The 25424-nt window shown below is 42.7% G+C and overlaps 1 protein-coding gene across 1 annotated transcript; it reads right to left on the bottom strand.

Moving 5' to 3' along the window:
* Positions 1-4277: 4277 nt before the first annotated feature.
* On the bottom strand, positions 4278-24295 carry si:ch73-366l1.5 (FILIA-N KH-like domain-containing protein). Its single transcript, XM_028598992.1, has 5 exons — positions 23944-24295; positions 10014-10193; positions 9550-9973; positions 8295-8394; positions 4278-4881 (listed from the first exon to the last, which is right to left on the bottom strand). The coding sequence occupies exons 1-5, from the start codon at positions 24145-24147 to the stop codon at positions 4869-4871; spliced, it is 921 nt and encodes a 306-aa protein (XP_028454793.1). The 5' UTR covers positions 24148-24295; the 3' UTR covers positions 4278-4868.
* Positions 24296-25424: the final 1129 nt, after the last annotated feature.

The following is a 25424-nucleotide window of genomic DNA, read 5'->3' as shown; positions in this document are numbered from 1 at the left end:
TGTGGAGTTTGCATGTTCTCCCCATGTTTGCGTGGGTTTTCTCTGGGTGCTCCGGTTTCCCCCGCCATCAAAAACATGTCGATTAGGTTCTCCAGTCAGTGCCCTTGATCAAGGCACTGGCTCAGATCTGGAGTTGGTCCCTGGGTGCTGTGATTGGCTGCCCACTGCTCCCTTGAAGGATGGGTTAAATGTAGAGAATGAATTTCGCTACATGTATGTGTATGTGACAATAAAGTACCTTTACCAAACAGCCCTTTAAACTTGTGGGGTCCAGCATTTTGGCCCCACAAAGCTGTCAGAACCCCACAAGTATACTGGACTCCCGGTTTTTGGACCCCATGAATATAGTTAAACAAGAACACCTACACACACACGTGCCAGTTCACGTGAAATGACATCACATAGTTCGCGAGGGTCACCCAAGGGGGTAAGCTTCGCTTCAGAACGCGAACCTCCGATGGCGCCATTTTGTTGCTACGAAGCGATCACCTCTTGTTAGCATTACACTGACCGCCATTTTTTTTTTACGTCACTTGACTGCGAATAACTTTACATCTGAAGCGTTTAAAGACTCTATTTGTCCATTGTTTATTCATAAAGAAACACGACAATGTATAAAAGGCTCCATTACCTTGTACCTCACGTTATGGCTCCGTAGCAGACGTTTTTGTAAAAATAAGCTAACGATTGTGTCATAACCAAGTGACTTACTGTCGCACAGTAGAGGAATTACCGTATAGTACAGGAGAAGCTCGCAGGCAGTTTCGACTTACATTAGCTGTTTAGGTTTAATTACTAATGTTAACTAGCATGTTAGTTAGCAATAATTAGCCTGTGCTTATGTTATCTCCTTACATATACCTACACTCTCCGTCTCTGTAAGATTGGGAATGATTGAGATTTCTCTTGTCACAGCTACCAGAAGACTTACAACTTTCAGACACGTTGCTCACGTCACATTTACGTTGTCTCTGTCAGTTGGAGGCTGCGCAGTAAAGCAAGTGATCACCGGAAAAGTGCTTCTAATAGCCTTCACTGGTCTCCGTCCAGAGCAATGGGGTCTATTGGTCCATTGTATATATGTCAATGGGGTCACCGGGGGACCCAAAGCTCCACACCAGGCCAATGCAAAAAAGTCAAATAAACTGAACGGGTCCCAGGGACCCGAAGGACAACACAAGGGATATTATCATCACAATCTGCAATCCAGATGTTTTATATTTATATATTTATTGTCATAAAAAACATTTCATTTCAAAATAAAACTAAAAGTTGATAAACACACAGAAGCAGATATTAAACATCAGCTACCAGAGAACATGTTATATATATATAAATTATTCTCTTTACAGAAAGCCGACGGTGGCACATTACCGTCAATGTTGTTACGAGAATATAGTCAAATCATTTTTTTACAGAATTAAAAAGAAAGCAAAGGTAATTTTGAGAAAATAGTAAAAGTGGAATTTTGAATCTTCAGTTTGAACATTTTGAGAATAAAGTCGTAATTGTTGAGGAAAAGTTTTAATACTACAACTAAAAAGTCATATTATCAGTAAATTACACTGAAATATTAAAATACTGGTGCAATTTATGCATTCGTCTTTTTCCTCATAATAAAATATATATCAATATCAACACGACAGTTAGAAAACAATACATTACCCACAATGCAACACTTCCAGTTGCTACATGAGCCCATGGCCCTGACATTTACATTTGAAACTAAAAAAGTTTTAATCTTTAAATGTTGTCCACGTCAGAGGGAGTAGAGCTTCAGCTGCTCCTCCATGTCTCCCTCCGTCACCCCCCCCAGCGCCTCCTGGTTCTCCCGCAGCAGCTGGAAGATGGCTGCCAGCTGCTCCTGTTGCACCCTGGGAAGTGGAGTCACCACACACACACACACACACACACACACACACACACACACACACACACACACACACACACACACACAGTAACATTTTACGCCATGTGTTGATAGGAAAGTGATGTAATATATCCAATAGATGAAATATTTTAACAAAAGAATCTGTGATATTTTCAGAATTAAGTCCCACATTTCTCGAGAGTAATGTCGTAATATTTTAGAAAACAAAAACATTTTATTTTGAGGGGGAAAAAAAATGATATTTTAAGATAATGGCATTTAAGGAGTGAAAACATTCGGTAAATGGAAAAAGAAAATTCTTAAAACAACAATATTTTAATTTGACTGAATATTTTCAGTGCATGAGATTCAGATGCAGATTCAGATTCACTTTATTAGCCATTTGCAGTGTAACCTGCATTGGAAAAAATGTGCAAGTAGCTCAAAGTGCAAAGTCAACACATCAGAGGACACAACATAAAAACAGACAAACAAAGCCACATGAAGCCTCAATATTAAAAATGCTCAATATAAAAATGCTGTACAATGAAATCCATACATAAATTTAAAGTGCCTAGTTTAAGATGCTTTGTTCAAAGCAATCACAGCTTGTGGAAAGAAACTGTGTAAATGGCGATCAGTAGAACATTTGGCAGAACGATACCTTCTCCCTGAGGGAAGCATCTCAAAGAAAGCCCCTGCTGGATGGCCTGAGGCATCATTAGCCAGCTGTAAAGCTCGATTCAATAGTCTAGCTTTATATGTGAACTCCAGGAGCGGTAAAGTGCAGCCAATAATTCTGCTGTCTGAGCGAACCACTTTATTCAAAGCCTTCTTCTCTTTTAGAGTGAGATTACCAAACCACACAGTAATACAACTGGTTAGGACACTCTCAATTACACAATAGTAAAAATTCAATAAAATCTTAGTATTTTGAGTAAACTCTCGAAGCCTACGTAAAAAGAAAAGGTGCTGTCTCGCTTTCTTAGCAATATTAGTCGTATTAGAGCTCCAATTCAAATCATGAGAAAGAGTCACACCCAAAAATTTACATTTCTCAATAATCTGCACATCAGAATCATGAATAGTAATAGGCAACTGAATCATATTGTGACAAAAATCAATAACGAGTTCACACGTTTTTGAAGTGTTCAAAAGCAAGTTGTTTTCATTACTCCATTGAACAACATTCTCCACCTCCTCGCGATAATGAGATTCATCGTTTGAGCTGATCAGCCCAATGATAGTTGTATCATCGGCGTATTTGATTATGACATTATTATCATGAGATGCTGCGAGGTCATGAGTATACAATGTAAACAGCAGGGGGCTCAGAATACACCCCTGCGGTGAACCAGTGCTAACATACAGCTCATCTGAGATACAACCATGGATTTTGACCCTTTCTGGTCGACAAGTCAAAAAATTTTAAATCCATTTACAAATGGCATCATCAAGTCCAAGACATTTCAATTTATGAATGAGCTTTGTTGGGACCATTGAGTTAAAAGCTGAACTGTAGTCTATAAATAGCATTCTAGCATATGATTTATGTGCATCTAGATGCTTATAGACAGAGTTTAAAGCAAAAGAAATGGCGTCCTCAACACTTCTGTTTTTCCTGTATGCAAATTGTAGTGGGTCCACAGACACAGGGATTTGATCTCTGATTAAATCCAACACCAACCGCTCAAAGGTTTCCATCAGGACAGATGTGAGGGCCACTGGCCGATAGTCATTCAGACACGTCACAGGTGTCTTCTTGGGCACTGGAATTATAATTGATCTTTTAAAGCTAGCTGGAACAGTGCACTTCTTCAGTGACATGTTGAAAAGATCTGTCAGAACAGGAGCAAGTTGCTCGAAGCACAGTTTAAGGACACGAGGAGGAATACAATCCGGTCCAGGTGCCTTCCTAACCTTCGTCCTGGCCAAAACCATCTGGACATCGACTTGAATGATGTTAAAACTCTGCTCATTACAAGCAGGAAAAACAACAGGTTCAACATTTCCGATTTCAAAACAACAATAAAACTCATTTAGTTCGTTTGGCAAGGATGGATCAACATTAGTGATAGATCCTCTTTTGGGTTTCCAAGCAGTGATAGAATTTAAGCCTTGCCACATACGTCGTAGGTCCCCCTCCATGAAATGACCCTCTATCTTAGCTCCATAAGCTCGTTTAGCAGCTTTTATAGACCGCTCCAAAGAATATCTGGACAGCTTATAAGCAGCGGCGTTACCAGATTTAAAGGCCACGGCCCGCTGTTGCATTTTCCTATTCACATCCGCATTGTACCACGGGTTCTGACTAGCATGCCGTTTTATTACCTTTCTTGGAAAGAATGAAAACAAAGTGTATTATAGACTCATCCTGCTGGAACAAACACAACCAACAACATCCGTCTGGTTTCAAACATGGATTTATTCATTTATTTATAGCATGTTGAAACATTTCAATCAAACACAAGATGACTACCGTAGTTCCTGTAAGAACATCAGGCTGACAAATTATTACTGGTAGAGTCTTCATTCAAATCACAGTTTAATAGTTTTAACAAAGGGTCCCAGAAGTTACAAACTGTTCACTAGCATAGAAATACTTCTATTGGGGGGGTGCGCGCGTGTGTGTGTGTGTGTGTGTGTGTGTGTGTGTGTGTGTGTGTGTGTGTGTGTGTGTGTGTGTGTGTGTAAACCGTGCCAAACACAGCTTCTGTCTGTTTCCTCTGATTTCATCCCTTTGTTTTCAAAAATCCTCGACACAAAAAGCTAAAAGCAGAACAGCTTTGGGGTAAAAACACAGCTTCCTGAAGGCACTTTGGTGTAAAGACGTTAAGCTATTCACAAGCAGCTCGGACCAGAACGCTCTCAAAAACCCAGAAATAAAATAAAAAGACGCTCGCTTCCGTTGCTTCAGTGCTCGCCGTCTTCCTTGCGGCGGGTCAGCCGGGAGAAAGAAAAGGAAAGAAGCTGAAGGTGTTTCTACGTCTCGTGTGAATCATTCAGGAGCCCTAAAGCAAAAGACACAGAGACAAGAAGAACTCAGGGAGAGACACGGGAAATAGACATTTTAATTTGTTGAGTAACTTTAAAAAGGGCCCCTAACAGTGTCTAAGTGACGATGGGAACAACAATCTGTGACATTGGTCCAGTATTAAGCGGACAAACAAGCTACAAGTTAATAGGACAATTGTCCAGCTTGTATCTATCTATCTATCTATCTATCTATCTATCTATGTCTGACAACATTATGGGAAGGATTTCTAAGGAGGTCGACCTTTCTGTTAAACAGAAAGATCCTTTTTTGAAACAAAAACATCTGCGAAATTGCGTTTGCCAACCCCACCAGACTCCATATAAATAAACAGTCATTTTAGCATCGTAAAATACACTTTATTCAAAATTGACAGTAACAAAATAAAACTATGAAAAGATGTTTTGGGTCGTCTTTCCACTTTTCCAACCATCACAACTCTAGTTGTGGTTGAAATAAACACATAATTTACGGATTTACATGTGAGAATATGATGGCTCTATACACGCTAAAAGTATTGTTTTTTTAAATGGAGTCTGGTGGGTTTAGAGCTAGCAACTTCAGAGCTGTTTCTGGTTAAACAGAAAGGTCTTAAAGATGTTTAAAAAGGTCTATCTCTGTAGGGATCCTTTCCATAATGTTGTCAGACACTTAGAATAATAATCTGAGTCTGTCAGCGGCAAAAACAGAACTTTTAGTGGACTCTAACTGACGCTGAACATTGGTCCTGTAGGGTTACATTACAGCCCGGTCTGTGGCTGCTGGTTACAATGTTCACGTTTAATACTGGACCAGTTTCAAAAGATTGTTGTTCCCATCAGTCACTTACACACAAACATGGGAACATAGGGTCCAGGTCTAAATCATCCAGAACATTTACAACAAATCACTAAAATGAATGGAAACCACAGCAGAAAGAAAACATGCATCCAAAAATCTAAATGTGCTCCAAAGATTCAAAGATATATGAACATGATTTGTGGAAAACTTGCTAGTGTGGTCCTTTAAATGCATGATGGAGCTATTATTAATCTGAAATAGAATTATTAATTCATGCAGAAGGGTTGGAAGCCTTGGGTTTATCTTTATAAAGTCGACTCAGATGTGAAATGATGAGAAAATAGAAAGAAATAATAATAATTTGTTGGCTCTTTGCAGCTCAATGCTTCCTCAAACTTCCTCATCACACACACACACACACACACACACACACACACACACACACAGAGTCACAACCACACCCACATACACTCCCCCCCACCCACACACACTCCCCGCCCACACACACAGAGTCACACCCACTCCCCCCCCCCACACACAGAGTCACACACACACACACACACACACATATACTACGCCCCACCCACACACACACACACACACACACACACACATATACTCCCCTCCCCCCACACACACACACCCCCCCACACACACATATACTCCCCACACACTCTTCCCCCCACACACACACACACACAGAGTCACAACCACACCCACATACACCCCCCCACCCACACACACCCCCCACACACACAGAGTCACACCCACACCCACCCACACACACACACATATACTACGCCCCCCCCCAACACACACACACACACAGCCATAATCAGATTTCGGTGCCCATTAGTGATCCAGAACCAGGTTGTTTGATCTTTGAGTGTTTGATCTGATTGGTTCCCAGCTGAGTCTGACCCTGACCCTACACCCAGGAGGTGGCTTCTGTTAGGAGCTTCAGAGGTTAGCCACTCACCGTTAGCCGTGGCGTTAGCAGGCAGCATGCAGGGTTAGCAGCTGAAGCAGACAGCTTGAAGCAGACAGGTGGGGCGCACACCGGAGGACAGAAATCAAGTAGAAGGCCCTCAGCGACAGGAAACCAGAACCAGAACCAGAACCAAAGAGATGGAGGCACAAACTGACAAACTGGTTCTCACTTCTGACTCGTTAAATACTGACTCTTGGTCTCTCGGTCAGATACCATCGCTAAAATCCCCCTTTAGCATCTGTATGGAACGCAGCGGCACATTAGGACACCAGATAGAAAAATCCCTCTTTAGGGCTCCATGCACAGCTTTGACCATAAGGCCTGAAGCTTCTACTGGAGCATTGAGTCTGCACCAATCTCTGTGTGAGTGTGTGTGTGTGTGTGTGTGTGTGTGTGTGTGGGTATATGTGTGGGGAGTAGGAGTGTGTGTGTGTGTGTGTGTGTGTGTGTGTGTGTGTGTGTGTGTGTGTGTGCGTGTGTGCGTGTGGGATGGAGTATTAAGTGTGCATGTATGTGTTCATGTCTGTGTGTGTGTGTGTGTGGGGGGGGTAGTATGTGTGTGTGTGTGTGTGGGGAGTATATGTAATTGTGTGTCTGTGTGTGTATGGGTGTGTGGGGAGTTTACGTATGTTTGTGTGTGTGTTTGTGAGTGTGTGTGTGTGTGTGTACACACACAAAAACATTGTGACACCAAACACTTGATTCAAGAATCTCAAGAAAGTTTTTAGTTAAATATTATAAACAAAAAATCCAATGATTTCTATCTGAATATTTTGGAAACCTGGTCCAGCATCGGTGGATCAGTGCAGGTGTTGGGGGTTTTTTTTTTTTTTTTTTTTGGGGGAGAGAGTTTATTCAACAGAAACATGATCTTACCATGTCTGTCTACCCCCTGCTCAGGCTGATTATAGAGAGGTTAAATCTGACGTGAGCTCTATCCTGAAAAGAGGAGGAAACACAAAAACATCTGGGAATTACCCACCAATACTGGGGGGTGGGCACACTCAGATATCAAGGTATTAACCGCTGACCTAACCCCTGATATTAATATTTTGGTGTTTTTTCAAGTTTGACCCGATTTTTACATGCATTTCAGTCTAAGCGACTCATGGGACCAACAAACTTCACTGTTCCGAGTTTAAAAGGCGCTGACGCACCAAGGCGACCGGCGGCCTAGTTTCTGCGTAGTGTGCCAAGCACCGTCACCCCGCGCCGTCACCCCTCCGCGCCGTCACCCCTCCGCGCCGTCACCCCTCCGCGCCGTCACCCCTCCGCACCGACGGCCCCCTGCATCGTCGCCACGCAGCGCCGTCGCATAGTAGTAGTAGTATTTTTAAAACTATAACCGCTACATTAATCAGCATTTATTCCCAAGATGTTACCATCCCGAAAACTATGAGCACATTAATATCCCACAATGCAACGATGATAAAAAAAACAAAAAAACTTTACATTGTGCAGCCATAATTAGCTCCCTCTTACACCTTTAGCTCCCTCTTACACCTTTAGCTCCCTCTTACAGCTTTATTGTCATGGCGGCTGCACACAGAGGGTGAGACTGTTGTTAGCGTGCAACATGTCTGATGTCATGCGATGGGCCAGGTAGAGTTTAGACTGACCTCTGCTCCTCCTCCATCTCCTCCTTTGTCATCAGCGTCTCAAACTTGCTCTGCTTCTTCCCCGGGGTGAACGTCACTTTCTCTTCTGCTGCAGCCACATCTGACACAGACACACACACACACAGACAGACACACACACACAGACACACACACACACACACACACACACACACACACACAGATAGAGTCAGAAAAGTAACTACGTACACTTACTCAAGCACTGTTTAACCCTTGGGCTATGTTCACACATGCATCCCTATTAATAATACAATAATACATACATCGGGCCTCTCCTGCTTCAAGATACTGAACCAATACACACACACACACACACACAGACACCTGTCGCTCCACCTGACATGTGACAGGTGGAGCGACAGGAGGCACATTGTCAGTCTGGACAGCGGCTGTTGTTCAGAGCAGCCAAGTGCTTTAACTGACTGTTAGAGATTAATCCTCCTAAAGCAGATGGCTATAAACACGCTAACTGATCCACTGACTCACACACGCATGCACGCCCACACGCGCACACACACACACACACACACGTGCACACAGTAAACAGCTGGTCGTCATGTCGCTGCTGGGTCTGACCTTCCTCTTAATAACAGTTGGTTAAGATGAACGAACAGCTTCTTTTTTTTTTTTATATATTTTTCTGATCCTTTACCCAAAGACAATCATCAGTCGACGACAGAGTTACGCAACAGAGCCTGTATGTTGTGTACATCTAGGCCGACCGCTCGACTCTATTGGCTTTTCGTGGAGATAAGTTATCTGCCGAGCACAGCTGCTGGCGTCTGCTGATCCAACAACAGGAGAGCAGTCTGTGTCCCTCTAACAACAAAAACAACAACAAAAAATTGATTTTTAAGCCCTCCCTATATATGGCTCTCAACTGTTTTCATCACCAGCCAAAACGGCTAGTAGGTTTTTAAAGTTATCAGCCAATCAGATCCTAGCCGCTTTACTTTAATTCCAGCTCCTCTGGTTTGTTTAGCACCCTTTGGCGACCAGAGAGAACAAGTTAGCTGTTAGTACTGTAAAACAGCTTTATCTAACGTACAGAGAGAGAACCCCCCCCCACCCACACACACACACACACAGTTGCTAGTAGCCACGTAGGACACGGAGGATTTAAAAATGTATGGACTCTTTTTACTGAAGTATGGTCCCAAGGGGTCCACTGGAAGAGGAGGGACTTGGCCTCTCTAAACCATTCGGATGTTAAACTGTGTGTGAGCAGCAGTCTTACCGTTGTTTAGGGCGGTCTCTGGTTCCGGTTCTGGTGATTCCTCTACAGCAGGTTCAGGGGTCGGCTCAGGTAAGACCTTCTCGACAGGTTCAGGTTCGGACTCGGCCACAGGCTCTGGATCAGGCACTGCGACTGGCTCCGGCTCTGGTTCTGGGACACGTTCGGGCTCAGGTTCGGGTTCAGATGCAGGTTCTGGCACTGCAGCTGGCTGTGGGACAGGTTCAGGTTCGGACACAGGTTCGGGTACTGCAGCCAGTTCTTGTGTTGCAACTGTTTCTGGGACAAGTTCAGGTTCTGGTACAATCTCTGGCGCTTTTACCGGCTCTGGTGCAGGTTCTGGTGCAGGTTCTTCTGCTTTTACCGGCTCTGGGGCAGGTTCTGGTGCTTTTACGGGCTCTGGTGCAGGTTCTGGTGCAGGTTCTGGGTTCTGGTGCTTTTACCGGCTCTGGTGCAGGTTCTGGTGCTGCTTTTACCGGCTCTGGTGCAGGTTCTGGTGCTGCTTTTACCGGCTCTGGTGCAGGTTCTGGTGATGCTTTCACTGGCTCTGGTGCAGGTTCTGGTGCTTTTACCGGCTCTGGGGCAGGTTCTGGCGCTTTTACTGGTTCAGGAACAGGTTTTGGTGCTTTTACCGGCTCTGGGGCAACCTGGAAAGACAAAAGGTTTTAAAAACGTTGTCCCAGACGTCGTTTGTTCCAGCATCATTCTGACCTATATTTATGTATCTAGTAGTGGTGCCCTCTAGTGGCCGTAGTAGTTGTAGTGGAAAGTTTTTATTACTGCATGTTTTTTTATATTCTCATCACTTTATATGTATTTACTTTTAAACAATATTTACTCTGTTTTCTATAGGATATTATAATATATCATTTATAGGAATCCATTATAGTACTCTATTATTTTAAAAGGCAATCGTGGTTTCTCCTGCCTCCCTAGTAGTGAAGCTACGCAGCCCCCTTCCTCTCATATAGCAGATGTACTTGGCAGTACCTGGCAGAGGGCCAACTTCAATAGCTTGAAGCAGTACAGACTCAGCAGTAAAAGAAGCAGAATCAGACCAGAATTGTTGAGTTAACAAGAAATACAGTCCATCCCTTCCACAACATACAGTAGTTCTGACGGGAGCAAAGCAGGAAGTACGGTGAGGAAGTATAAGAGCGCCAATCGCTCTCTTTCAGATGAGCTCCCACGTAGAGCCGGGTTCTGTCCGAGGTTGCGGTTTGTTAAAAGGAAGTTTTTCCTCGCTGCTGTCGACCTATATGCATGCTCTTGGGGGGGAATTGTTGGGTCTTTGTAAATTATTATAATTATTATTATGGTCTAGACCTAAACTATCTGTAAAAGGCCCTGAAATGACTTTTAACACCTGCTCCATCACCATCTGGTACGCTGCTGCCACTGCCGAGGAAAAGGGCAGAGTACATTTTCATTTCTTTTATTTATTTAAACAGGGACAACGTACAATATACATAAACCTTAGACAGGAGAGATGCATTATACCAGCTTGTAGCACATGTGCTAGTTTCCACCTATAGTCCCTGGGCAGGCTGATGTCAACAAAAGAATTTAATAATACATTTATCCCAAAACCAACATTAAAATGATCACAACCTTCATTCATTCCTCAGCATTCATTTACAAATACACTCCCACATACACATCAATTACCACACACACACACACACACACACACACACACACACACACACACACACACACACACCTTTAAGGTCACAAAGTTCTGGTTTTAAATAACCATCACTCACAGAAAACATTCATAGGGTCCCAGAGAATATTCATGTGTTACTTTTTGCAAATATTTTGACTTCAGGAAAAGGATACACACATTTACAGCCCAGCCATCTGTTATATACTGTATCTGAACACATGTTCTACTGACTGCTTTATCAACGTTCAATCTGCCTTATCATCGTGCACATTGATACCTTATGCGACCGGGGGTTATTGGGACATACTGAATCTTCCTCTGGCATACTACACATGAGGAACGGTAACGCAGGGACGGCTGTCAGTTGCAGCTCCTCGTTGAGGGTCAGCCGCCGCCTGCAGCTGACTTCAGGACAAATAAAACCCTCTTCAGTGTCCGCTGACCTGTCCTCTTTCCTGACACCGGACATATGTGTACATATATTTATATATACGCCGACGTTTGCACAGATCTGGTTTCTCCGTCCGCCGCTGTGATGTTACAGCAGGAGTGTGAGATTGTATCTCTTCTGAAATTAAGAGATTTGTTTTCAAGTAGGTTTTCTATTGGCTTAAGGGTTAAAGTCTCATATATATATATATATATATATATATATATATATATATATATATTTTTTTTTTTTTTTTTTTTTTTTTTTTTTTTTTTTTGAAGAAATGTTTTGAGAAAACAGAGTGCAGTCAGAGTCCCTGTCTGGTCCAATCAGTCAAATCGCCCTCGACCTGGACACACGCCACACTTCTGCCACTGATGACTCACTGCAGCGACAACTGGTGCACCATGGGAGGTCAGACGGTGAATGCATCGGGCCAGGCCGTCCCTTTAATCCCACAGCAGCCCTCCCCCCTCCCTCCCTCCCTCCCTCGCGCCCACTAACTGGATTGGCATCCTTTTAGCCCCAAACACTTCCTCTGCATCGGAATTCCTGAGCTATGAAACACCCAAATAATCTCACCAGACACCGAAGAGACGGCTCGCTGAAACAAAAGTGTTCTGGCCTCACGATGTGAACATGTGGTAGTGAAATCTTAAAAAAAAAAAAAAAAAAAAAACTCAAAGCAGGAGTGAGAGTGTGAAGGTTTGCGCGAGTGGTGCTGTGATTAGTCCGAGTCGTCCCAGCCTCCGCGACCTCTGAGAGCGCTTCCTGGTAAATATATCTCCGCGGTAACTCTACACCGACTGCTTCTGTAACGGGAGCGGAGCAGAGGACGCCATCAGATCCCCCGCGTGGACAGAGTTTAGAGAAGCAACGCTGCAGAGCAGACACTGTCTGGGATCAGAGGGTGGGAATCTCCCACAAACTGCAACAGAAAATCTGACAAGTCTCCTCTATAACATATCAAAAGTCCTGAGAAATGGGTGTTGCCAGTTTCCCAGTTGCAGCCCGTGTTAAGGGGAGACCCTACAGGTGAATAGGGATAATATTTAAACTAACAGATATGAATGAATGAATGAATTCTAATGTGATAAAGTGCTGAGTAACTGTGCAAACTGCATCATTTAAAAAGGTTTAGCTTCATTTAGGACTGTTATTGCTTCGGGAAAGAAGCTATTCCTAAATCTATTAGTCCTCGTTTTAAGGCATCTGTAACTTACGTCTCCCTGAGGGCAAGAGTTCAAACAGTGGGGGACCAGGGTGACAACAGTCATGTGTCATTTTGGTGGCTTTTGAGAGCAGTCTTGAGTTGGCTATTTCCTCTACTGAGGGAAGAGGACAGCCAACGATCTTCTGTGCTGTGTTGATCACTCGCTGTATTCGTTTTTTGTCTGCTGCAGAGCATCCAGCGTACCGCACAGTCCCACGGTGCCCCAGGATGCTCTCTATGGAGGAACGGTAGAAGTTTTTTAAGAAGTCTGAGGAAATGCTGGGGCTGTTGTGCCTTTTTTATCACTGAAATCAATGAACGGAGTGATATCAACATGAAACTTCCCCCGTTGATTATTTGCATTAAGACAATACTTTTTTGTATTACAAGTTTTCTGAACTTGCAAATGGGGTTCAAAAATAAGGGTTTCCCGGTGGCCCGGCGAAAGTAAAACGCCTCATAGACTTTATTTTCTACTTTTTCCGACGCTTTTCCTCAGAGTTGTTTTTTGTATAGGGGTCAGTAAAAATTGAATTCAGGCAAGTAACTTTTTTTTTTTTTTACTTGCCTGACCAGACGTGATGCTGAACGCTGGCAAATGAGGCATTATCTAATTAAATATATGCTAATTTACATAAATAAAAGGTGTTTCGTTATTTCTTAACTTGGACCCTGTTTTCCCATGCATTGGTGAGCAAATTACGTTATAATCTTGAGATAACCTGCAGCTATAAACACAACTACATCACTTAATTCAGGGCATAATTTAAACAACGGAGGTATTTTGCTGAGGAAAAGAAGTGCATGTTGCAGTACAGAGGGAGAGATGTCGGAGGGAACAGACTGTCTCTGTCAAACCCACTCTCGGACGCCGCCTCCATTTAGGAAAGAGACCAAGAGACACTTCCACTCTGTTCTCTAAAGAGAAACGTATACAGTATATTCACATACGTCATAGTATATTCACATACACATAGGTCACACACATATACACACTCTCACATCTATACACACACACACACACACACATATATATATACACGCACACACATGCATACACACACACATACTTACACACACATATACATACACACACAGACTTACACACACATACAAACACATACAAAGACATATACACATGCATACACAGATACTTACACACACACACACACTCTTAACACACATATACACACTCTTACAGACACACACACACTTACGCATGCATACACACTACAGTCCGGATCGGGCCGGATTTTTCTGTCCGAGGCCGGCCCGCGTCCGACAGAGCCGTGTCCGAATCCGGCCCGAGCCCAACAGGCATTAAGAAATTTATGTCCGAGCCCGACCCGAGCCCGACACAGTTAAAATCTAATTTTTTTCCCCTCATACTAATGAGACATGTAGGCTACGTTTGTTTGTGTGGAAAGCTTTTATTAAGCAACTGTAGGCTAAGCATTCAGAAATGTCAACAGGTGAGCGCATTTGCGCACACGGGGCAACAAGCGCACGTTAATCAGCTGTTAAAATGTTCAATGTGTTAACCTCTCCTGATCCTTCGTTTCCGACTGTGATCAGAAAACCAGCGGAGACTCGTTACCTCCAGGGCCCACGGTACAACATGAATAACCAGTAACTCTGCTCCGGTTGCATCTACAACACGTCCGCTTCCTCTATCTCTTTTCTGCCCACTTAGCCTAACACACACACACACACACACACACACACACACACACACACACACACACACACACACACACACACACACACACACACACACACACACACAGCTTTTAAAAGGAGCCACAGCACCATTTAACAACAAATGCCTTATCGCGCTGATGTGACCGACCCCGACCATAATTTCTAAATATCTGTCCGAACCCGGCCCGGCCCGGCGGGTACCGTCGGGACCCGTCGGCCTCGGGTCGGGTATCCATGCCTTAATACACACATACACACATATACACATGCATACACATACACACACACTTACACACACACACATTCTGTATTGTTTCTGTATTCATTGTTTATTCTTATTAATGTTCAATATTTGTGTGTGTATGCACCAAATACCAAGACAAATTCCACGTAAGTGTAACTTACTGTGGCAAGAAAGGCTTCTCTGATTACTGATTTCTGATTGGCCGATATAAGAGCCCAGGAGAGTCAGGCTGTGCCTTGACTGGTGGGTTAGAGGCGGGAGCGGGAGAGGCTGTTCTGGTGGAAGAATAAGCTGCCATGGTGTGATATGAAGCCATTGTTTTCTCCTGGATGTGATGCGATGTGGTCGGGCTTCAGAAGGAGGAGGAAGAGGCAGGAACTGAGCCAGGCCAGGAGGGGGGAATACCAGGAAAAGTATGTCAGACACAACCAACCAGTCCTCCAAACCCTCCGATGATATCAGTAGTTTGTTCCTCCAATACACTGGTTCTCAAGCTTTTTTTTTTTAATAATGTTCCCCTTTTGAACTGTTTTTTTTAAGCCATGTACCCTCTAACCAGCACAAATCATTTTTGGTAGGAAAAAAGACACACACACACACACACACACACACACACACACACACACACACACACACACACACACACACACACACACACACACACACACACACACACACACACACACACACACACACACACACACACACACACACACACACACACACACACACACACACACACACACACTGCATCTTTCCTCCTTCCAACATGTGTACCGTGTTCACATTCCCATTTATGGAGAGCTGCATGTCAGCGACTCTGTGCTCACTCCCAAAGCAGGCAGAAGAAATGTTAAACAGCCTCAGCATGACTCAGGGAGAATTCCGACCATCCTTTTCTTATCGTCATCGGGATAATCAGCTGCCGCAATAAACACACGGCCAAAAGCACTCGGAGGTTTTTTGGTCTTAGTTGAAAGAAAACGTCGGCTGCAGGCCGCCGTTTGGTTCTGTTCAGCCCCGGCACTAATCCTAGTCTTTCCTAACCACAGACGGTTATCGTATAAATCACGTACGCTACCTGATGAATCCAGTCTTGTGCCGATGCTCTGACAAGAGCATCGGCTCTGTCTACGTCCTGATTTTAGAGACCTCACAAACAGAAGAATCAGTCTCTCGCGTAGGGGAAAGGTTCAACACAGTTCAACTCTTGCGGCGGGCGGGCGTGTGTGTGTGACAAGCACCATCGCCCATCAGACTGCCCACACCCCCTCTCCAGAAGCTCCGCCCCCTGGTAAACTGGAAATGTGGCTTTAAGGTCTGCATTCAAAAAAACGCTAGGAAAAGCTACGGTATGCGTCTACAGTGGCGTTTTTCTGTCTGCAGGGACGTCCCCTCTTCTTCCCAGCGTTGGACTCTGGATGTTCCCACCACCAGCAGGTACCCGTTTCTCTTCACTGACCAATGACGAGCGAAGAAAAAACCCGCCACGGCTGCATCCGATTGGACGCACGCTTCACTCGCGGGGCTGTCTGCTCCCGGATTTCCAAACAGACCGACACGGTGGCTCGTTTGGTATCTCTCTCTTATTTATTTTATGGAAATAGTTCACTGAAATGGGTTTCTGAAAACATTTTAGGGGAAATAATAATCTGCTGCTGCTGAATCCGTCTTCAGTTCAGACCGACGACGGCCACTTTAAAATAAGAGGCTGGGAGTCGAGCTAGACGCTCCTGATTTGCATGAAGTCACCTGGATCCAAGGAGCGGGAAACTGCGATGTTCCCAGAATGCATTGCGCGGCTGACTGGCTCACAGAGACAACGAAAGTGCGGCGACGATGCGGCCAGTGGACACGGACTCTGACTCATTCTATTGTGTTTTTAGTATGCAGCCTTATAGCAACGTTTCCAGTTTACTACAAAAACTACTGCACATTTGATTTCCCAGAACAACGTCCGTGTTCTCCTGTGCACTGATCAGAACCGGAGTCGGGACACGCAGCTTCATGTGCTTCGGCCTTTTTTTAGGCTGCGGGGTGGACGGAGGTGGAGCAGCAGTAACTTTAGAAGCAGGAAGAGAACAACATGCTAAGCACAGAAATGTCAGGGAGCCAGATCAGGCTCCGGCTCTGATGGCACAGACATGTGGAGCACGCTGACTGATTGATAAATAGATTGATAGGAGTACAGACAGTATAGCTTTTTTTCGACATTTAAGTTTTTTTCAATGTTTGTTTTCAACATTTTTATATTTTTTTGTGTGGTGTTTTTGTCGCCTTTTCAGCTTTCATAGACATTCACAAATGTGGGTTTCTTTTAACCAAATTGTCATAGCATTTGGAGAAAAAAAAATTTATTAAAGAGAACATTGGGAAAAGTGACAAAAAAAGAAGACCACACACACACACACACACACACACACACACACTAAGTACAGTTTTCTGCTCATATTTTCTTTCAACGATACATTGTGCAGCCCTAACATCCAGCAGGTGTGTGTGTGTGTGTGCGTTTCATGAAAACAACACAGAAGTGTGGTGTGAAGTGTGTTGGAAGCAGCTGTCTGTCGTCCGTGAGTTGGGCCTGAGTCAGCAGGATGAAATGACACAGTTCAGCCTTCACATGAAGACCATGTGAAGGCGTCTATTTCAGACAGGCGCCACCGTGAACATACACAGGTCGGAGTAAATATAGGATTCATGTTGGACACCAAATATAGACGCCCAGCGTGTCGCATGTTACAGCAGCGCTGGGCACATTCCTCTGGCTTTTTAAAGGTCCAACACGCCGACACACCTCTGGATACGATCCGTTGTAATGCAACAAAAATAAGGAGCAACAGATACTGGTTTTAAAAGGCTGATACCGATTATATGTAGTCAATGAACGCAATATTTGGAACCGATATGCATTTACAGTCCAAATGAAAATCTTTAAGTCTAAATTAAGATTTGTGGAATGTTACAAACTCCAACACAAAGCTTTGTTTTAATGCTTTAAGCAGTTATGTAACAAATGGGACACTTTGAACATAATACCCAGTAACAGAGAGTCAGACAGTGTTGTGGGTGGGACATTAATGGCTAAGTAAGTAAGTAGCCTAGTAAGTAAGTAAGTAAGTAAGTAAGTTGGTAGTAAGCCTCTCACGATAAAAGTTTTTGCTGTATGATAAATTGTCCCAGAAATTATTGCAATAAACGATAATATTGTTGTTGAGAGACCGTTTTCATCTAATATAATGATAATGGCATAATAATGCAGGTACACATTTTAAAAGATCAATAAACTTTTATTTCTAAAGAATATTTAACACTGGAACTGGAAGACATTTTAAATATCTACAATAAATGAACAAAACAACCAAAAACAATAAATAAAATGGACTCTCAGTCTCTGTTAACAAAAAATGCACTGGCATTAAAACCAAACGGAATCAAAAAGTAACGTTATCTGAAAACAGCGAGTGTTTTTTTAGCATCTCACATCACACTTTCAGTCGCTATAACCACTACTACGGTCAGAAACGTGCCAAAATATGAACAATAACGTCGCTGTCAACAGGCTTATCTGCTAATGTTAGCTACCGACCGTTAGCTTGAAACCATCCAGCAAATAGACGGTACCGTAGGGTGCCGTTACCTGAAACCAGTGATTTAATGTCACCGCTTATTTTACACACAGTTTAACAACAAAACAAAACGCTGAGTGAACATTACTACGTTTTTAATGTTGGTTGTGAGAGGTATGCACCCCCACTAACACTGCAAAACGGTTTTAAAACAGTAACGTTAATACAGCGTTCTCCTGCAACGGGAGTGTCACTACCCGATGTGAGTCAAGTGCAGATGTGAGTCGCGCATGCTCAGATTTAAAGGGTTCACGGAATAACGTGTCATACTGTAATTTGTGAAATCCATAAAGTAAGAAACTTTTCCCATTACAAACAATAACAGAAGATGGAAATCATTTCAAAAATGTGTTAGCTATTGTTAGAATATATTTGTGAGAGTAAGAGTAACAGGTTTGTAGAGTTCATGATGCTGACCTTATTGCCTTGTTTCCCAGGGTTATGAGAGGCCATCTGGTTTTACAGTGATTTAACATTATAAAGGGAGTCTGAGATTATTGCCTGAGAAAAAGGAGGGTTCTGGGTTAGCCGGCATCAGATGCTGGGGGAAACTCTGTTTGCTAGGTTTTTAGCGATAGGCTATTTTGTCTTGAAGTAATCTGATCCTTGTGCACAAGTTTATTGTATTTTGCAATATCATTCACTAAAGCTTGTTATTAACTTTAACTGAACAAATCTGGAGTCTTATTTTGAATCCTGAGTCTATCTCTCTGATCTACCAGTAAACAAACAACTATTCAGTGACCATAGAATTGGAGTCAGATTAAGTCTGGCCTTTTTAGGGCCAGACCGGTCATCGGTCACATTTTAGAATAAAATCCTTCACTTACTTGCTAATGTTAGCTCAAAACGCCATTCAAGTGACAGCCTTTGTTGTGTTTGATTGCTACCTTGTAGCCAGCAGTCATTTCAAAAACGTTTTAGCGATCTATGATTGTTTGATTGCTAAAGTTAGCTCAAAACGCCATTCAAGTGACAGCCTTTGTTGTGTTTGATTGCTAACTTGTAGCTAGCAGTCATTTCAATAACGTTTTAGCTATATATGATTGTTTGATGGCTAACGTTAGCTCAAAACGCCATCCAAGTGACAGCCTTTGTTGTGTTTGATTGCTAACTTGTAGCCAGCAGTCAACGAACTTCATTAGGTAGGTTGAGTGTAGTCAGTTCGCTAATACAATTAGCTTGCTCTTATGTAGCTAAACAAAGCTAACTTGAGAACATTCTTAATTTATTGAAATGTAATGATAGGCTATTTCAATGTCAATTAACGTGTAATAGAGTCAAATAACCAAGGTTTGTAACGGGGGGCTTTATCTCGCTCTAGTTCATCACGAATTAGCCAGCCGGGCTTCGGTCCGGATCAGTCCGCCTGCAGCTCCAACAACGGGGACGTTTTGATCCGGAGCACTCAGGATCTTGTCTTGTCACTCAGGACACCCCGTCTGTCCCTAGCAATGATGACGCAGTGATTAGTGACGATTCTCTCCGACCAATCAGTAGTCTGCAGGTTTTCACGTCACCTTTTGGTCTCGCCTCAGCTCGCTTGGAACCTCGACGGAGGGGATACTAAATAAAGTAGCTGTTGGCAGGTACCAGGGACTTTTTAACATAATGGAAAACCAAAAAAGGCGAGTAGAGTCGAGGCGAGTCGAGCAGGTACCGTGTGATGGAAAAACGCCATAAGTCCGACTCAGTGGTGAGTGAAACCGAAGCATAGGGACAGACACAGAGCAGTAGCCACTAACACTTTTTAATTCATTAACTTTATCGGCTATCAGGCAAATAAAACACAGACACAGATAATCTTCAAACTGCCAAAAAAACGGCCCAATAATCAGCCAGGGTTGATACTCAGTGGGTCTATGCCTAAACAAAATAGTTAAGTAGAACTGTCATGGGTCTGTACATTACTCTGTTATCTATATTTATGGAAACTTTCACTTTTACTCCGATACATTTCCTAACTAAAATGTAGGTATAGTCTAACTTTGAGTCCGATTAGGGCTGCACAATAAATCTTGTGTTGTATCATCATCATATAAACACATCAAGAAACGATGCGATACATTGCAGAGACACTCAGGAGACTGTGTCAGTTGGAAGAAAATGCACTTTACAATGAAACTGTCACTTTTTTTAGTGCTGCTTTTTATATTAAATTTGTTCAATAAAAGAAAGCGACAAAAACGTGAATAAAACGTCAAAAAAGGTTGAAAAAAGTGACAAAAACGTTGAAACGTCAACAAATGTTGATAAGTGGCCTAGTAAGTAAGTAGTTAAGTAAGTAAGTAAGTAGCCTAGTAAGTAGGTAAGTAGGTAGCCTAGTAAACAAGTAAGTAGGTAAGTAAGTAAGTAGCCTAGTTAGTAAGTAAGTAGGTAGTAAGTAAGTAAGTAAGTGGCCCAGGTGGTGGGTGGCCTGGTGGCAAGTAAGTGGCCTAGTAAGTGGGTGAGTGGGTGGCCTAGTGAACAGGTGAGTGGGTGAAGTGAAGTGCAAGCAAGTGGGTGGCCTGGTAAGTAGGTGGCCTGGTGAAGTGAAGTGGTGGCCTAGTGATTGGGTAAGTGGGTAGCCTGGTAAACAAGTGAAGTGGGTAAGTGAGTAAGTGGCCTGGTTGGTGAAGTGGTGGGTGGTAGTGAAGTGAAGTAAGTGGCCTGAGTAAGTGGGTGGCCTGGTGGTAAGTGGCCTGGTGGTGGGTGGCCTGGTAAACAAGTGAAGTGGGTAAGTGGCCCAGGTTAGTGAGTAAGTGGGTGGCGTGTTAAGTGAAGTAAGTGAGTGGCCTGGTAAGTGAAGTAAGTGGGTAGCCTGGTAAGTAAGTGGGTGAAGTGAAGTGGCTGGCCTGGTAAGAAGTAAGTGAAGTGGGTGGGTAGCCTAGTAAGTAAGTAGGTAAGTAAGTAATTAACTAGCCTAGTAAGTAAGTAAGTAAGTAAGTAAGTAAGTATGTAAGTAAGTAGCCTAGTAAGTAAGTTTCAGGTACTTTCTATGGGATTATTTTCTGGTAAGATACTTGTACTTTTACTCAGGTATTGCTAAGTACTTTCTAGACTTCTGGAGACTAACGGTGTTCTGCTGCTGCAAACAAAACGGGATTGAAAAAACCCGACTAAAACGTTGACAAAAAGCGCCAAAAATAAGTAACATAAATGGCAAAAAAAGAAACAAAAACAGCCAACTGCTGCAGCAGCAGTAGCAGCAAAAACTCTCCTGTCCTGTTAGTAGTGTCCTGAGGACTGTCCCGGGACAGTCAGACACTGGCCCGTACACTGTCCTGTGACTCCCAGACACTGTCCTGTGACTCCCATGACTGTCCCGGGACAGTCAGACAATGTCCTGTACACTGTCCCGTGACACCGAGACAGTGTACAAGACACTGTCCCAGGACACTCCTCAGCACACTAGCAGGGCAGGGCAGTTTTTGCTGCCACTGCTTCTCAAAAAGTGACAAAAGTGTTGAATTATTTGATTATGAGATACTTTCAGGTACTTTCCCTCCGGTATAAGTACTTTCTAGACTTCTGGAGACTAACGGTGTCTCATTGCTGCAAACTAAACGGGATTTGCATGCGAGATAATAACCGCAGGAACATCAGCACACATTTAAATGCCTCAGCGGGGGAACACAGCGCTCATCCAGACTCTCCGTCACCGTGTGTGTGAACAAGCAAATCCAGAAGCAGCCGAGGGGAAGACGGCCATGTTTGGGCGCAACGTCTGCCATAAACAGGCCGACCAGTGAACTTTAAACTGAGCACGCAAATCTCAAACGACTGCCTTCATTGATTAGGAGACGTGGTAACAATCCATAAGTCAGATAATCGGTACGCAGAGTCAAAGTCTTTACATAACTGGGTTGTTCTAGCTGCTCATGTGACTCCGAACTGCTGCCAAATCTACATGTATTTCAACAATAAATGAACTAAAAAATAATGTAAAGTCCCACTCCAGACAAGCTCTCAAGTATGCAAAAAATACTCCATTAAAAAGGTATCTTTGGGTTTTCCCATGTTTTGTGTCTAAGTGACTGAGCAACAATCTTTAAAACTGCTCCAGTATTAAAATGAGAAACAAGCTGCGATGAAGGGGCTTTTTCATGAATTAGCACTAGGGGTGGGAATCACCAGAGGCCTCACGATACGATATTATCCCGATACTTATGTCACGATACGATATTATTGCGATTTTAAAGATATTGCAATAGTCTGCGATATATTGCAATATATTACCTTTTTTCCAACTTCAGATTTTTCCCAATTTCAAATGATGTCCCGAAAGGACAATTTTGTCAACATCTGTTGTATCTAAAAATATACATTTCTCTGTTTGTTCATCACACTTCAGTTTTATTGGTGCAAAATGTGATTGTCAAGCAGACAAACTGACCAACACATATATCATAAAAGATCGATACTTGGCGTCTGTGTATCGATACAGTATTGCCAAGAAAAATATTGCGATACTATGCTGTATCGATTTTTTCCCCCACCCCTAATTAGCACCCCCCAGAAAGTGCCGAAAGCAGCGCCAAAAGCAGTGCCAACCCTGACAGTAAAGCAGCGAATCCTTCTAGAAGATTGAACCAGAAAATATCTCTAAAAATCTCTAAAACCAAAATACCAAAAAGTTCCGACATGATATGAAACCTCTCGGCTGAATGACAACTCTTCCTTCCAAAGATTTATCCATCGAGTCATTGATTGATTAGTCGTGTTTACAAAAGAATCCAAAATACATAGTTCCCTAAATGTCTCTGCAAATATAGTTCTTTTTTTTTCACTGCTAGTCTGCAGAAACAAGGACTTCAGAGTGATGTGTAAAACTAGCCTCACTTTTAATATATTACAGATTAAAATATGTTTCAGTGTTTACATATACTGGGGCATGTTTGGTCGAAAAAAAAAAAATCTTATTTTGGCTTTTTGTAGACTATGATACAACTTGTTGTTCTGTCTGGAAAACACGATCAATCGATACATTGATTTGTCAAAAGAATCCAAAATATATTTTAAAAAAAAATGCTTTAAATGTTGCTGCAAATTCAACATATTTTAATTCTTTTAACTGTCTGCAGACATAAGGACTTTAAAGTCCTCTGTGATGTCTGTGATGATTTTATTTAGATGGCAAACATGTTTTGGCACAAAAAAATCTTATTTTGGCTTTGAAAAATAATAAAATAAAAAATGTATCTAAACAAATAAAAACAGAAATAGTAAATAAATAAATAAATAAATAGTGAATAAATAGAAAACAAATAAACATATAAAAAAATATTTATAACAAACATGAGTTTCTGTTAACTTCCATGTCGCTATAATTAGAAACTTCAAACACCAGTAAATCGATCAGTATCGATTGGTCTAAGACCCTTCAGCAACTGATGTTTATCGATTATTTTGTGGATTTGATTTGCAAAATAAATGAATTAAACGTCAAAGAAAAGAAAGAATCTCTGGGTCAGATGTGTCTATCCCTTAGTACATTCATGTGGCTTTTATCTATCTATCTATCTATCTTACCTTAACAGGGATGTTCTCCGCCGGGAGCCGCGGAGCCAGAGCTCTGGACGGGGGGACCTCGTCTCCGTAGCCGACTTTAGGCTTCTTCTTCCCGGCCGCGGAGCCGGAGGAGTCGGGCTTCTTGTTCAGGTACGAAGAAGCGAAATAAACGGCGACGACGGTGAAAATGATGGCGGGGATGATGACGGCCGGGTCCAGGTCCATGATGGCGGGTTTCTGGATTTACTAAATAAAGTTAAAAGTGCGTTGAGGGGACGGCTGGTGTGTGTTAACCCAGACAGTCACACACACACACTTAGCAGCATCTCGCCCCAGGCTCTCAACACTATCTGTCCGCAACAGCTGACAGCTTGACGTCCGGGTGGCTTTCAAAATAAAAGCCTTTACATGGAGTAAAAACTCCTTTGTTTCCTGTGCAATAACTCGGCTTAATTTTTTATTATGTAATGTAGAAGTTTTTTTTTTTAAAGATTACTCCTCCTGTGGTGTTGTATGTATTTGCGTACAGAAAACATTGTACTTCACGTCTTTGCATTGTTGTCTTGTTTCTTTGTACGTTGTATGTTTTTCGGATTTTATCAACATATGGGAGACAGCGTTGTTGGTGTTTTAATATTAACTGTTGTTGATGAAGCAATAGTTTTTATTGCATGATGTATTTTTAAAGAGAAACTGAAAATTGTAATGAATTAACACTTTATTTCATTGTTAAACTGTACAAATGATCAAATTGTCTCTCCCTCTTTCTTTCTCTCTGTCTCTCCCTCGTTCTCTCTCCCTTTCATTCTCTGTCTCTCTCTCTATCTGTCTCTCGCTTTCTCTCCGTCTCTCTCTCTTGCTCCCTTTCTTTCTTTCTCTCCCTGTCTGTCTCTCTCTCTCCTTCTCTAGCTCCCTTTCTTTTTCTGTCTCTCTCTCCCTTTCTTGCTGTCTCTCTCCCTTTCTTTCTGTCTCTTTTTTCCCCCCTTTCTTTCTCTGTCTCTCTTTTTCCCCCCCTTTCTTGCTGTCTCTCTCCCTTTCTTTCTCTGTCTCTCTTTTTTCCCCCCTCTTTCTCTCTCTCCCTCTGTCTCTCTCTCCCTGGGTCTCTCTCTCCCTCTGTCTGTCTCTCTCTCTCCCTCATTCTCTCTCTCTCTTTTACATTTGTGTTTTTTATCTTTCACTCCTGACCAGGATTATAAAAGGACTGAAGTGAATTAATTAGCCAGCATTTGGAGATTTTTGGCAGCTAGTTTTCCAAAAAGAAGACTAGATGAAAACTGAGAATAAACCAGCAGAACTTAGGACCCCAACCACAGAGTAGTGGGATGATTGTTTTGGCTGGTAAAAAAAAAGGTTTCTCCATATATCGGCCAACTTGTCCGCTATCAGACATGTTCATATTTCTCTCTTGTAGTGATGACGTGGGTGTTTCCTGCCTGGATAACCTGCAGATAACAGTTAGTTAGTTCTCCCAGGTCATTTCAGTCAATACAACATAACCAGGA

Source organism: Perca flavescens, chromosome 15 (genome assembly GCF_004354835.1).
Source record: "Perca flavescens isolate YP-PL-M2 chromosome 15, PFLA_1.0, whole genome shotgun sequence".
Taxonomy (NCBI): Eukaryota; Metazoa; Chordata; class Actinopteri; order Perciformes; family Percidae; genus Perca; species Perca flavescens.
This window is presented reverse-complemented; position numbering and strand designations above follow the sequence as displayed.